The sequence below is a fragment of the Eretmochelys imbricata genome, chromosome 25, assembly GCF_965152235.1.
Source record: "Eretmochelys imbricata isolate rEreImb1 chromosome 25, rEreImb1.hap1, whole genome shotgun sequence".
In the NCBI taxonomy this organism is placed as follows: domain Eukaryota; kingdom Metazoa; phylum Chordata; order Testudines; family Cheloniidae; genus Eretmochelys; species Eretmochelys imbricata.
The window spans coordinates 16,272,739-16,286,569 of NC_135596.1; the positions used below are offsets into that span (position 1 = coordinate 16,272,739).

General features: G+C 61.8%; 1 protein-coding gene across 1 annotated transcript in view; it reads left to right on the top strand.

Annotated features, from left to right (window-relative positions):
- PDE4C (phosphodiesterase 4C) overlaps window positions 1-13,831 on the top strand; it is a 104,684-nt gene that overhangs the window by 73,847 nt on the left and 17,006 nt on the right. The window contains exons 4-8 of the mRNA XM_077805485.1: window positions 6,104-6,295; window positions 6,920-6,956; window positions 7,764-7,837; window positions 8,135-8,184; window positions 11,406-11,518. Of these exons, the coding sequence (XP_077661611.1) occupies window positions 6,104-6,295; window positions 6,920-6,956; window positions 7,764-7,837; window positions 8,135-8,184; window positions 11,406-11,518 (466 nt within the window). The remainder of the gene's footprint in view (window positions 1-6,103; window positions 6,296-6,919; window positions 6,957-7,763; window positions 7,838-8,134; window positions 8,185-11,405; window positions 11,519-13,831) is intronic.

Here is a 13,831-nt window from a genome sequence, read left to right on the forward strand (position 1 = left end):
GCCAGGTGGTATCCAGCCCCCGTGTCCCCAGCACGGCCCCTGCTACCCTGCTTCTCCAGGGGGCCACCCTAGGACTTGTGTTAACTCCTCACCTGCTGGTTGCAAGAGTGGCTCTGCCCAGCCGACAGCTCTGCTGCCTGCACCCCCTGGCACACTGGTTCCTGGGGCACAAGGCAGCCTGTGCCAGCCGTGCCCCGGGGGGCGCGCCAGGGAGAGGCCGTGGGCAGGAGCCAGCAGGCACATGCTGGGCGGGAAGGAGTTAAAGGGAAATATTTGCAGAGAGCTGAACGTGCCAGCTGGCCCCTCCCTCCTCCCCCCAGTGACATCACGGCGGAGCTGGCGAGCTGGGCTCGCAGAGGGTCCTGTGCCGGTTGCTGGCAGGGGGGAGCAACCCAGGGCTGGGTGCTGCGGCTGGCAGCAGGGCAGAGGGAAGGAACTTCTGGGGCAGAGCAAGGCAAAGCCAAGCCAGCCACCAGGGGAGGGAGAAGAGGGGGGGTGCATCTGAGCCTGCAGCCAGCCTGGGGGAGCCGGCACCCTCGCTAGGAGCTGGGCAGCGTGGAGAGGGGACAGGCTGGGAGAGCCAGCCATGGCTGTGTGGAGCCGCTTCGTGGGAGCAGAGAGGCTGAAGGAAGCTGGGCGCGGCATGGCGAGGTGCCCGTGCCAAGCCCACCCTGGGCTGCAGCTCCACAGAGCCCCCTAGACCTAGGGGTGCAGCGGAAGGTGCCGTGGGGAGCTGGCCTTGGACACAGTGATGGTGGTGCTGCAGGGCAGCCCACGGGAGTCTTGGGCCAGGCCCCCGCGCTGAGCTCGCTAGAGGAGAAGACTCGCCCTCTCTGCAGCTGTGGAGGGGCCGGGGCCTGCTGGCGTGAGAGCTACTGGAGGGCACGGGACAGGATGAGCCTGCCCACAAACTGTGGCTCTGTGGCCCTGGCAGATTGCGCCCTTATGGTCTGCAACGGCCGCCTGGCCGGCTCATCCCGCGCTGTCAACCGGCCCATCGACATCGTGCAGAAGCACAGACGGTAACTGCGCCGCTTGCCGCATGGCCACTACTCCCCGGTGGAAGGGGTCAAATCCTGGGGCCAGCCAGGCTCAGGCCAGCTGGCTGCCGACACTGCCAGCCCACGGACCACAGTGCAGGCTCCGGCGATGGGCTCTGTGCGAAACAGCCAGCCTGGGGCCAGGGAACCCCATTGCTTGTTGGCTTTGGGGCTGGAGCCTGCTGCCTCGGCGTGGCCTGTAATGCCAGGGCGTCCAACCCGAGGGGCTCCTTCTGGCTCTGCTGCCTTTGGAGGTGCTTGGGGGCCACCTGGGGAGCATCCTTCGCTCCCTCCCCTCCTGGGACTGATGGGGCAAGGAAGCAGAGTGGGGGCTGGCTGCCCTTTCGTGGGCTCTGGGCACATTCAGAGGGGAGAAGGCACAGGGGGTAACGTGTGTCGAGGGCTCTGCACCCAGCTCCCCCAGCCAGGAGTGACCTGGAGTGTGGTGGGGTGGTGCAGGGAGGAGGAAGGTTCCTCTATGGGGGGTGGAGGGGCAGGGCAGCGGTTGCTGGATGGGGAGAGACCACGGCGTCTGGGCATGTTTACAGACCTGGAAAGCAACCGACAGGCACGGGCAGGACACGGCCCCCCTGGCCCTTCCCACCTGAGCTGCAGCAAAGCCCATCCCCGGACCCTGCTTGCTCAGCCCCACATGCTGCGGCCGGTCCCCACGACTGGTGGCTGGGATGTGCAGGCTGCCTTTCCGCGGACCCCTGGCTAGCGCTGTGGGAACACTGCAGGCTGAAGGGAGCCGGGGCGGGCCGGGGAGCAGGGCTGGGTGGAGGCCCCGTTAGTAGCAGAGGATCCCGGGGTGATCAGCGTGCTGTTCAGGGGCACACTGGGTCTGTGCCATGGAGTCCTGCACTGCACACCTCTGAGGAGAAAGGGACTGAAGGTCCAGCCGGTGTCTCTGAGCCCACGGGAAGCCAGGGAGCTGGGGAGGGCAGCTCCCACCAGCTCTGATTTCAGGTGGGGTTACGCCTTCACTGAGGGGAGCGCTCCCGTCAGGTGAAAGTCTCCACGGGCGACGTGTGGGGCCAGAGCCCAGGTTTCTCCCTGTGCTATCTATAGGACTGGAATAAAGTGAGATGAGGCCTCCAGGCCCAGCCGCCCAGGTCAGCGCCAGGCAGGGCAGGCCATGTGGTGGTTTTATCCTGCGAGTGGCTCCCTGACACACCCTGGCACCTGTGGGGCTTGTCACCTGAGCAGAACGCAGCGTGTCACCCGAGGGAATGTGTGCACTCCGGGGGGGAGGAATCTCATTAGAGCTACCGTCACTTGTGTATGTGCTGCGAGGGGCAGGAGCCCCCCACATACACACGCCCAGCTCCCCCCCCCGCCCCCGGAAAGCACAGTGCAGCTGGGCTGGAAGGGCTGGGTGTGGGGCGCCGGCTGGGGCAGTGAGTCCTGCACCTGTCCTTTCGTAGCATCATAGCAACCTTGGGCTGGGAGTGACTCGAGAGGTCACCGAGCCCAGCCCCCTGCGCTGAGCCCAGACCAAGGAAACCCAGACCAGCCCTGACGGGCTTGTTCAACCTGGTCTTAAACCCCTCCGAAGACAGGGATTCCACCACCGTCCTGGGGAGCCTGTTCCAGGGCTCATCTCCCTCCATCTCCCTGGCTGCAGACAGCCCCCCCCGAGAGGACACACAGAGCAATTGGCCACATCCTCTCGCTAGAACGGCCCTTCACGGATTTGCAGCCTGTTACCAGGTCCCCCTCAGTCGTCTTTTCTCCCAACCAAACATGCCCAGTTTTGTAACCTTTCCTCACCAGTCAGGTTTTCTGAACTGTAGCAGGTTTGTTGCTCTCCTCTGGACTCTCCAGTTTGTCCACATCTTTCCTAAAGCGCGGGGCCCAGAACTGGACACAAGACTCAGGTGAGGCCTTACCAGAGCCCAGCACAGCGGGACAATGGCCTCCCGTCTCTTACACACGACACTCCTGTTAATACACCCCAGAATAGCAGCCTTCTTTGCAGCTGCATCAAATTGTTGACTCTCATTCATTTGTGGTCTGCTATAACTCCCAGATCCTTTTCAGCAGCGCCCCCACCTAGCCAGGTATTCCCCAGCTTGTAGCTGTGCATTTGATTTGTCCTTCCTAAGTGAAGTACTTGGCTCTTGTCTTTATTGAATTTCATCTTGTTGAATTCAGACCAAGCCTTCAGTTTCTCCAAGTCGTTTTGAATTGTAACCCTGTCCTCCCAAGTGCTTGAAACCCCTCCCAGCTGGGGCTCAGCGGCAGATTTGGTCAGCGTACTCCCCTATCCGCTATTGCTTTGTGGAAGCGATGGAGTCGAGGGCTTTTTCCATTGACAAATCAGTAAATTCTGTATCACCAGCAGAGCAGCAGCTGGACTGTCTCTCTCCGCTGCTACCTGACACTCCCGCTGCTCCTCAGCAATTCTCAGCCCATCTTGGGGCCCCCTCCAGCTCCCAAACTAGCTGACTCAAGTTGCTGGGCCTTTTCCACCTCCCAGCATCCACTTGGAGGGGGCAGGCGTCCTGTGAGGAGGACAAGCAGCTCAGGCCAAAGCAAATAATTCCGTTGTCAGTGTCCAGGAAATGGCAGGGCTGCTGAAAAGCAGCCCTGGGCCTTGACATTGCACCATCGAGGGGGTGGGGATGGTTCTCAGTTCAGCTCCGCAGCGGGGGCTGCGTTTCCATATGCAGCTCGAGCCATAAACAAGGGTGGGTTCCACCCGACCATGAGAACTGGAGCAGGGCTTGTCTGGGGAGTAACGGGGTGACGGTAAGGAAGGGACGATACCGGCTGAAGGTGGGGACATGCTTCTCTGCCGTGAGACGTTCGCGAGTGGGACTGAGTGAGAGCTCAGGGACTTGCCATGTCTGAAAACACCTGCCTAATGCCAGAAACTGCAGCAGGCCATCTCTCTCACAGCTCTTGGTCTCAGGGAGCAGTAGTGGGAAAGAGACCTAGCTGGACGGTTTGGCACCCTCTGTCACCAAGCTCCGTGGAGGGACCATGCTGTACAGGGGGTGGGTGCCAGGAAAGCTGCCAGCCCGTTTCAGTATCTCTCTGTAGTTCTACAAAGGTGTGCTAGGTGCTGTACAGTGCTGGGCTGGGGAGCGAGCCAGACCAGGGATGGTTGTTAATATTTATGGGAGCATTGAAGGGCTGTTTGCACTGCTGGGTGAATCTGAGCTGGGCAGGCTGCAAGCAGGGACGCTTCAGACAGGCTAGAGCCCAGTGCCATGGCCTTGGGGCTGAGCCAAACCAAACCCAGCCGGAACTTGCCAGCTCCCTGGAGAGTTTGTCCCACGTTACCAGCCTTCTGGCTGAGCCTCAGGCCAGGCTGCTGCCCAGCTCCCTGCCACTCCTTGGGACAGCCAGTGTGGGGCATGCAACAGACACACAGGTTCCTACAAATCCCAGTGAACCAGCCCTCTGGATGGTACATGGCTCGGCCAAGCCCATTGTTCCCTTCCCCACCCCGGCTGTGACCTTCCTGCAGGGAAGGAGACAAGCGCGCTGATTAGCTGAGCTGGGCCAGTCGATGGGAACGGGGGCTCCTGATTCCATCCCCAAGTGGGGGCAACAGCTGCTGCTGGAAAGTCCTGTAGAGCGGCTGTTAGAGCAGCATTCGGCTGCGCTGACCTCTTCTTCCCAAGGTCGGCTCTGCTGCCGCGGGTTGCTCCAGCCCTGGGGGATGTGCTGGTGGCTTGGGCAGCGCTGGGGCTAGCAGCACTGAGCCCCCCTGTGGGTTGAGTCCCTGCACCGTCCACAGAGCCTGGCTGTTTACAGCTGTCCCTAGCAGGGATCGTGGGGGCCTGGTGCACAGCCTGCAGGACTGCCAGGAGTGTCTCCCTGGAGCAGGCTTTGGACCAGGCCCTTGGAGAACTGCCTTTTGCAGGGGGCCTAAAGCACATCCCAGAAGTTCATAAGTGGCGGGTGAATATCACGCCCTCTGTTACACAAACAGGGAAACTGAGGCAGAAGGCTGCCTAGTGAGTCAGTGGTAAAGCCCACAATAGGACTCAGGCACTAGACAAATAGTATTTGGCAGGAGTCTCTGGCTGCCCAGAGCCCGCCCTGGCCTCCCCACCAGCCTGAGCTTCCCTGGCATGGCTCATAGCCCTGCACTAGGGGGTGGCAGCTGGCTGAGTGCAGGAATCCAGGTAGATGAGGCTCAGGCTGGGGGAGCAGCACTTAGTATGCCCAGGGGCCAGGCCTGGTCCCCATTTGTAGCTTGATAAGAACCTGCCCATTCAGCAAGGCACAGGGCTGGGCACCGTCCCCCAGCGTCACTTCATGGGCCAGATCTGCACCCACCCACTGCTGCTCCCAGAGCCAGGACCCCGCTCCCCTCGGATTAAAACAATCTGCCAGAGGGGAGACCACAGTGTGAGATGGGCAGGATGCCTGCCCTGCCCCAGGGGAGCAGGAGATGGGCCAGTGGCAGTAGGGCTCGGGGGTTGCAGCACTATGGGGGTGCGGGGGTAAATGGGGCACTGCAGGGGGCTTTTAGCTTTTAGCTCCACGTGCCCGGGCCTTGGGGGTGCTCGGGGTGCCGGGGGACTAGCATGGGGCTGGGCATGCTGGGGTGGAGTAGGGGTGCTGCAGAGCACCCCGGTTTGTAATTGTAGGGTTACACTCGAGAGCTAGGGCTGCCCACAGCACCTCATTGCCATGGGGGTCGCCCACCATGGGGGTCTCACCCACAGAGCCAGCAGCAAGTGGGGGTTGTGACAGTCACCCCAGTGTGCCTGGCTGCCTGTGGGGCAAGGCTGGGTCTGCCCCACAGCCCTGTCCCCTAATTGCAGTTTGATGGAGGAGTCTGGGCTGTAGCTGTTCAGAAACCCCTTTCCCTGCCCCTTATCGGGCCTTTCATCGGTCTGTGCCTGTGTTCCCTCCCCTTCCTCAGGCTCCCTGGGCTCCTGGCCTGGCCCCATGTGCATTGAGTGGGGTTCAGAGCTGTGAGAAATTAGCCAGGAGCGTCCCAGAGCAGCCCGTGCTGGGCAAGGCGGTGTGGGCCCATGGCAGGTCTTGGCTCGCTGCCTTCCGTCTTCTGAGTCTTTCCTCCTTCCCTCTCTCTGCAGCTTTGACATTGAAAATGGCCTTTCGTCGGGGAGGAGCCCGCTGGACCCCCAAGCCAGCCCCGGCTCCGGGCTGGTCCTGCATGGGAACGTCCCTCACAGCCAGCGGCGGGAGTCCTTCCTCTACCGCTCCGACAGCGACTATGACCTGTCTCCCAAAGCCATGTCCCGGAACTCCTCCATCGCCAGCGACCTGTAAGCACCAGCCCTGCGTCGGCCCCGTGCAGCCCCTCTGGGACGCCCCCTCCCCGGGGGAATGCGCCCTGGGCTGGCAGGCCATCATAGGCCAAGACACCCAGCCTAGGGCCAAAGTGGGACTAGAGGTGGGCCTAGCCCTTGTGTGGGCCCTTTCCCACAGGGAGTCAGTCTGTCTGTCTTTAGTCCAGCCAGACAAAGCTGAAGTCAGTGTGGGCCTGGTGCTGAAGGGAGAAGAGGCACGGGGCACCGGGCTATAGCTGTGGAACAGGGTTAGGGAACAGCGGGAGCCTGGTGCCAAGCTGCTGGGGCTGGAATTGCATTGCTTGGGGGCATTGTGCCAAGGGGCAGCTAGTGTAACGCAGGGGCCAGACACCACAGCTTGGGCCCGCTCAGCAGCCAGGCCAGCCCCAGCTGGGCTCCCCAGACTCACAGCTTGCATGTCTTGGCCTTCCTTGATTAGGCTGGAACCCGCCCTGGGCAGAGGGTGGTTCCATGCCAGCACATCACTCACCCCCTAATTTGTGGTGCCCAGACTCTGGGGCAGCCCTGTGCATGGGGTTCGCCCCCCAGCCCCTCCCTCGCTGCTCACTCGGGGCCTCATATGCCGTTTTTCCCATACAGGCATGGAGAAGACATGATTGTCACGCCCTTCGCGCAGGTAAGAGTCTCTTCCTCCCTGGCTCGCCTGGCCCGGCCCAAAGCTGGGACAGTTGGGAATTGCTCTGGAGTTGGATCTAAGCCATGCTCCCCACAGACAAGCACATCTCCATCCAGCACCCACCACGTCTTACCACCACTGCACTGGCCCCCTACGCTCCCATAGACGTGTGCCTGGAGGCCCAGCAGCTTGGGGCACCATTGTCCAGGCACTGCACAAACACGCAGCAAACGGCCGTCCCTGCCCCAAACTGCTCCCAAGAACCCTGAGCCCAGGGTATTGAATGTCTCCTTGGCTTTTCTACCGAGAGGGAAAACTCTGCCTCTTGCATAATAGGTCCCAGCCGCTGAGTCAGGCAGTCTGGGAAGGGAGTGTCCAGACAGACAGGACAGAATGACAGGCCTAGCACAGAGCCCTGGACTTCACCTGCCCCATCCAAACACCAGCTTCTCCCCCACACCCCAAATACTTAGGCACCATCCTGGCACATGGTTCCAGAGCTCAGAAAGGCCTTTGGGACATCCCCTCTCCTCTCCACCTCCACCCACTTCCCAGGCCTGGGGCAGATCCTGCCTGTGAGCTCTGGCCATGAACCCCACACTCTCCCCATATGGGGCTGCTGCTCCTGCCATCTTTGTGGGGCGGATTGTGGCGTGAATTCCAGTCTGAGCTCTGACGTTCCAGGCTCCCAGCCACGGGGCTCTCAGGCGTAGCTCCCCAGGAGCCTGCTGAGCTGTCCGGCTCCAGGCCCTTGCCCAGCATCTTTCTTCACTGCTTGCCCTCAGCAGCTGCCTTCCTCTCCCACAGGTCCTGGCCAGCCTGCGCACTGTCAGGAGCAACTTTGCCATGCTGACACATCTGCAGGACCGCGTGGCTATCAAGTGAGTGGGGAGCAGCCAGCAGCAGAGGGGTTCGAACATGCATACTGGGGGGCCCATCCCAGGGGGCAAGGTCCCAAGGGCAAGTGGGGAGCATCCCCCAGATCCAAGAGCACAGAGCAAATGATCCTGGGGACAATGGGCTGGGAAGGGGAGATGGGGGAGAATCTGATTCCCATGTACACAGTAGAAGCTGCTTCCCGGTGTACGGGAGGTGGCCCTGGGGAGGGGACTGTGTTTGACTCAGGTGCACCCCTGCAATGCCACGCTCAGCTGCTGCCTGTCCCACATGTCTTGCAGGAGAACTTCTAGCAGCAACCCACCATCTGTGTGCAAGGCCAGCCTGTCGGGTAAGTCCCCTGCAGGCGCCAGGCTTGCTGCAGCAACAGAACCAACCGCAGGGCTGTCCCGGGGTGCAGGCGGCTCGCATGGAGGCAGCCGGCAGCAGCTAGTTAGAGCTGACAGGGGAGGGTGAGACCCTCCCTAGGATTCTCTCTCCCGACTGGCCTCCCCCCAGGATCCCTCTCTCCCAGCCCCATCAGAGCCAAGGCTCAGGGTTCCCCAGCAAGAAGGACGTGAATCTCCGGCCTCAGCCATCACCCACCTGCCCTGCAGAGCCCAGGGCCAGGAAGTCAGAGCAGCTGCCTGCTGTCCAGTGCCAGGGCTGCAGCTCGCCTTGGTGCTGGGACGTCAGTCTGGTGAGAACGGTGGACGTGGGCACGTCATCCGCTCAGGCGCTTGTCCCGGCATCCCTGGGCGATGCTCTGGAACTGCTCTCTACGAAGCCAGGCAGGACTCTGGGGAAGTCTCCTCTCTGGGAGCAGCCTGTCTGCAGGGCAAGAAGCTCACACAGCTTCCACCTTCCTGGGTCTGAGCTCGGAGCATTCAGCATCCTCTGCCCCTCCGTGCACTTCCCACAACCAGTCGGCCCAGGCCGGGTCCTGGGGAAGCTAGAGGGTCCTGCCCCCCAACTCCACAGTCAGACGGGACTCTCAGCCAGCCAGTAAAACAGAAGGTTTATTAGACAACAGGGACATGGTCTAAACCAGAGCTTGTATGTACAGAGAACAGGACCCCTCAGCCGGGTCCATTTTGGGGGGCAGTGAGCCAGACAACCCCGTCTGCACTTCACTCCTTGTCCCTGGCCAGCCCAAAACTGAAACTCCCTCCAGCCCCTCCTCCTCTGGGCTTTGTCCCTTTCCAGGCCAGGAGGTCACCGGATTCCTTTGTTCTCCAACCCTTTAGCTCTCACCTTGCAGGGGGGAAAGGCCCAGGCCATCAGTTGCCAGGAGACAGAGTGTCAGCCATTTATGTACCCTGGCCCTTTGCTCTGCAACAATTACACCCCCTTATCCCACCACCTAGAGACTTAAGAAATGCATAGGGGAAACTGAGGCACCCCTACAGCATTCATAGGAAACATTAAGAACAGTCCCACTTCGTCACAGGCACCACCCCTTGCCATGGCCACCGTCATGCCTGGCCCCTCTTATGGTGTCACTGGCACCGTCCCCATCATGAACCCCGGGAGCCATGTCCCATGAGGTGCTGCAATGGCAGCTTCCAGGAGATGGGGCCTCCTGTGGCCAGGCCTGTGGGAATGAAGCTCCCCTCACCCTCCCCAGCCTAGTCCCCCAAGGGGTGAGTGTGCCGTGGCTCTGGCATGGCCCCTCCTGATCCATGTCGGGTTTTCGCCTGCTCCCTCCTGGCTCGCTCCTCTTCATGCCGCAGCAAGGATGGAAAAGTCTCCTATTGACGTCAGACGTTCCATTAATAAAGCTCTCTGCTCCTGTCTCCAGGCCTGAGTTCCAGCCCCGGTGGGAGGCCTGCTGCCTGCAGCTGGGCTGCTGGGTGGGCCCTGTCCCGGCTTCCTCTGACCCCGGCCAACCCGCAGCACACACACAAACCTGAGTGCAGCTGGCTTCAGCCTGGGGCGTGAGCGTGGGGGCTGCTGATGCCATGTGGGGGCCAGAGGGGCACCCCTCAGCCAGCCAGTGGGGAACCTGGGCACCTTTGGGTGGAAGCAGGGCATAAACCCTATCATCGCAGAGCCTGGCAGCCCTGCAGAAGTCTGTGCCCCGTTGAAGGGCCAAGTACTTCTCGAGGCTGGCCTGACCTTACTGGGTAGGACAGGGGGCGTGGGCATCTCCCTCCCTGGGTAGCTGGATGGGAGGGTGTCACAGGACATCTCTGCTATAATACAGGGTATCCCAGGACATCTCTGTCTGGGGCAGGGTCATAAGGCCCAGTGTAGGGCCCAATCCTGGCAGGGGGGCCTGCGTGGACTTGGGGCCTCGCCCCCTGCACCTTGGGCATCAATGCCAGGGCAGCTGTGCACCTAATCTGGCCTGGGGACTATGATGACACAAGTCTGTCAAGATCCAACGGCAGAAGTTGAAGCTAGCCCAGTTCAGACTGGGAATAAGATGCAATAAGTGGAATTAGCCATGGGCTGTGCTGGGGTCTCCCTCACGAGGGATGGTTTTCCTGAAAGCTATACCCTGGCTCAAACCGGCATTAATTCAGGGCAGGTCACTGGCTGTGCCCGGCAGGAGGTCTGACAATCACATCCCCTCTGCCCTCAGAATCTAGCTAGCAGGGCAGCAGGGCCTTGGGCCAGGGACATTCACCCCATGGGCTGCTGCCCAGAGGAAACGGCAGCTTGGCCAAGCCCCACTGTGTGTACTGGGCTCAGCTCCCATCGCCCCGACTCTGGGGGGTGCAGTGTGGCCTGTTATTGGGGAAAGCAGCCGCTTGGGCCCAGAAATCCCTGTTGTTTCATGGCAGAAAGTGACGCAGCAATTCCCCCAGCCAGGCTGGGGTTCGGCTCCCCCTCGGCTCTGTGCCACGGTTGTGCCTCGGTCAGCGTCTCGGACAAGCTCCCGGCAATGGCCGGGGCCTGGCACCGCACCGCTGGGGGCAGGCCCAGCTCCAGGGCAGCTCTGAGGGATGATGCCGCTCACAAGCTCCAGTGCTGGAGTCCGTGTGATTGCCTGGGCCCCGGGCAGGACTCGCCTGGTAGCTGGTGCCTGCAGCAGCCGGGGGAGCAGAGCTCCCTTCTCGAGCTCCTTACGGAGATCGTTATCCTGTTGGACCCCAAATCCCCCCAGAGCCCCGGCCCTGCCCCTTCCCTTGGCACCGAACACGGCAGGCCCAACCCCCTGCTGTCACCATGGCAACACAACCAATGGCTGCAACTTCCACCCGATATTTGCTATTTGTGCTTTATGTAACGAGCCGGCCCCGCGAGCACCCCTGGCTCGGCTCCCCCCGCACCACGCGCGGCCGGCAGGCAGGCCGAGCGCAGCACAGCCCCGGCGGGAGAGGGCAGAGCAGGCCAGGCAGCGGGAGAGAAAACTTCAGGGCTAGAGGCTGCTACGCTGCCCGGGCGCCGGTCTGTGAAGCAAGGGCACGTCTGGGCCCAGGCGTTCAATGCTGGGAGCAGAGCGGCTGCTGTGCATGGCCCAGGGGGCACGGGCGTGATGCTGAGAGCCTGGGGCATGCTGGCATGGCCTCCGGCCAGCTGGCCAGCGAGCACCCTCCCCCATGCCACCTGCTTCTCTGTCCGCAGAGGATGCCTGTCAGAAGCTGGCGATCGAGACCCTGGGAGAGCTGGACTGGTGCTTGGACCAGCTGGAGACCCTGCAGACCAGGCATTCTGTCAGCGAGATGGCCTCCAACAAGGTGAGAGATGCAGCAGCTCCTCGCGGGAGCCCACGATCCCTGACCGACCCTGCTCCTGCCTAAAACCCCCACCCCAGCCGTCCTGTGGGCCACAGCTGTGCAGAGAGAGCTGGTGGCGAGCCCCACGCCCGGTCCTGCAGAGCCTGGACGCAGGGGGTCGCACTCCCCTGCCCCCTTCCCCACAGGAATGCAGCCTGCTCTGGGCTGGAGCGCGGCAGCTGTCTGACACACAGCGATGGCACGCAGCAGATCAGGACAGGAAGTGGAGAACGCTCTAGCCAGCTGACATGGGAAGTTTTGGAAAATGGTCCCCAGACCAGAGCCGTGGGGCTAGCACCTTCTGCTGGGCGCTTGGCAGATTATGGCCAACCCTGTCGACAGAAGCTGCTGGGTTAGGTGCTCTGCGTTTGGTAGCAGTAGCTCCAGCGGAATCCAAGGCAGCTACGGGTGAGTAGCCCTCTGGCAACCTGGCTCCATGCAACTCCTGCGGGGCCCGACTCAGCATAGGTCTGCTGCTGCTCTGTGCGTCACCGTCGTGCCCAGGTGCCCCAGTCACTGGCTAGGACCCACTGCGCTGGGCGCTGCACAACCACAGACCGGAGAGACACTGCCCCGCGCCACAGAGACACTACCGGGCGTACCCCATGTGAGGATGGGACGCAGCAGGGAGGGGGGAGTGTTGACCTGGGAATGTGCCCCGGGGAGGGGAGACCTGAGAGCCTGTCACCTGAGCCAGGAGGGGGCGGGGGAGGTGACACCTCTGCCTGGGAATGTGAAGACAGGCTGCAGAAGGGAGCCTGCTGCGGGGGTTTAGTTTTTTGTCCACCAGCCACAGCCTCAGGTCGGAAGGGCACTGCTCATACAGTTGCTCCAGTACGATTAGGTCCAGCAGGTCCTCTTCAGCTTGGGCCCCAGCTGTCCACTTGCGGGCATATCCCTGCATCCGGTTGACCAGTTGTAGGTAGGTGACCTCAGGCGTTTTACGCTGACTCCGGAACCTTCTCCGGTACATCTCGGGGGTCAGCCCAAACTCACGGAGCAGGGCCTGTTTGAACAGTTCATAGTCCCCTGCCTCCGGCCCTGTCATCCGGCTGTACACCTCCACGGCTTTGGGGTCCAGTAAGGGGGTGAGAAACTGGAGCCTGTCTGCAGGGTCAACCCTGTGCATCTCGCAGGCATTCTCAAAGGCCGTCAGGAAGCTATCTATGTCCTCCCCCTCCTTCCGCTGCGCCAGGAAGCACTTATCAAAGCTCCTTGCAGTCTTGGGTCCCCCTCACTCACCACAGCCGGGGCCCCACTGCTCCTCAGCCTGGCCAGCTCCAGTTCGTGCTGTCTTTGTTTCTCCTTCTCCTGACGTTCCCTCTCCTTCTCCTCCTGCTCATGATGATGTTGTTTTTCATGATCCTCCGGCTCCCTCATTTTCATCTCCCTCTCCCATTCCATCTGCTCCAGGGATGGGGAGCTCCGCCGGGAGGATCCCCTGCCAGCTGCCGGGGTCAGGGTGCCCTTGGTATTCGCTGGGCTTCTCCCAACCCTCCCCCAGGCCTAGGTAGGAAGGGTCTCGGGATGTCCTCGGCAGCAGTCTGACCCCTCCCAGCCCAGTCAGGCCCCAGGGCCCACGCTGCATTCACTGGGCAGCTTCCCTCAGGGACAGAGATCGGGTCATCCAAGCGATCCCTCTCCTCCAACTGGGCAATCAGCTGTTCCTTGGTGGACCTCCCAATGCGCAGCCCCCTCTGCCTGCACAGCTCCACCAGGTCGCTCTTAAGTCGTTTAGCGTACATCTCCCTGCTGGCCACTCGCAGGCTGGGCAGCTTTCCACGGTTTCCAGGAAGAACCCCTAGTGTGCCAGTCCTTCTTGAGGTCACCACCTCTTTGCCAGGGTTGAGCTGCAGACTCCTGCCCCCCAGGACCGCTCGCTGCAATCCCCCGGGGGACCCTGTTACTGCAAAAGTCCTTCTCTCTGGTCACACACTCCCAGGGGTTAACCGCCCCCTGAAACTGTCTCTCTCTGAATCTTCAGCACGCCTGGTCCCCATCAATCCCCCTTCGTTTTACTATTCCCCAGTCACTTACTGCAGGAAGCGCCATTCACGGGGTGCAGTACATCCCACGGCTGCCACCAGTTGACACGGAGTGTGGGGGAGTCCAGGCCCTGCACCCCTCTTCCTGGGATTCACTGAGACTCTCAGCCAGCCAGTAAAACAGAAGGTTTATTGGACAACAGGAACACAGTTCAGTTGTGGGTACAACCAGGACCCCTCAGTCAAGTCCTTCTGGGGGAGCAGGGAGCTTAGATCCCAGCCCTGGGGT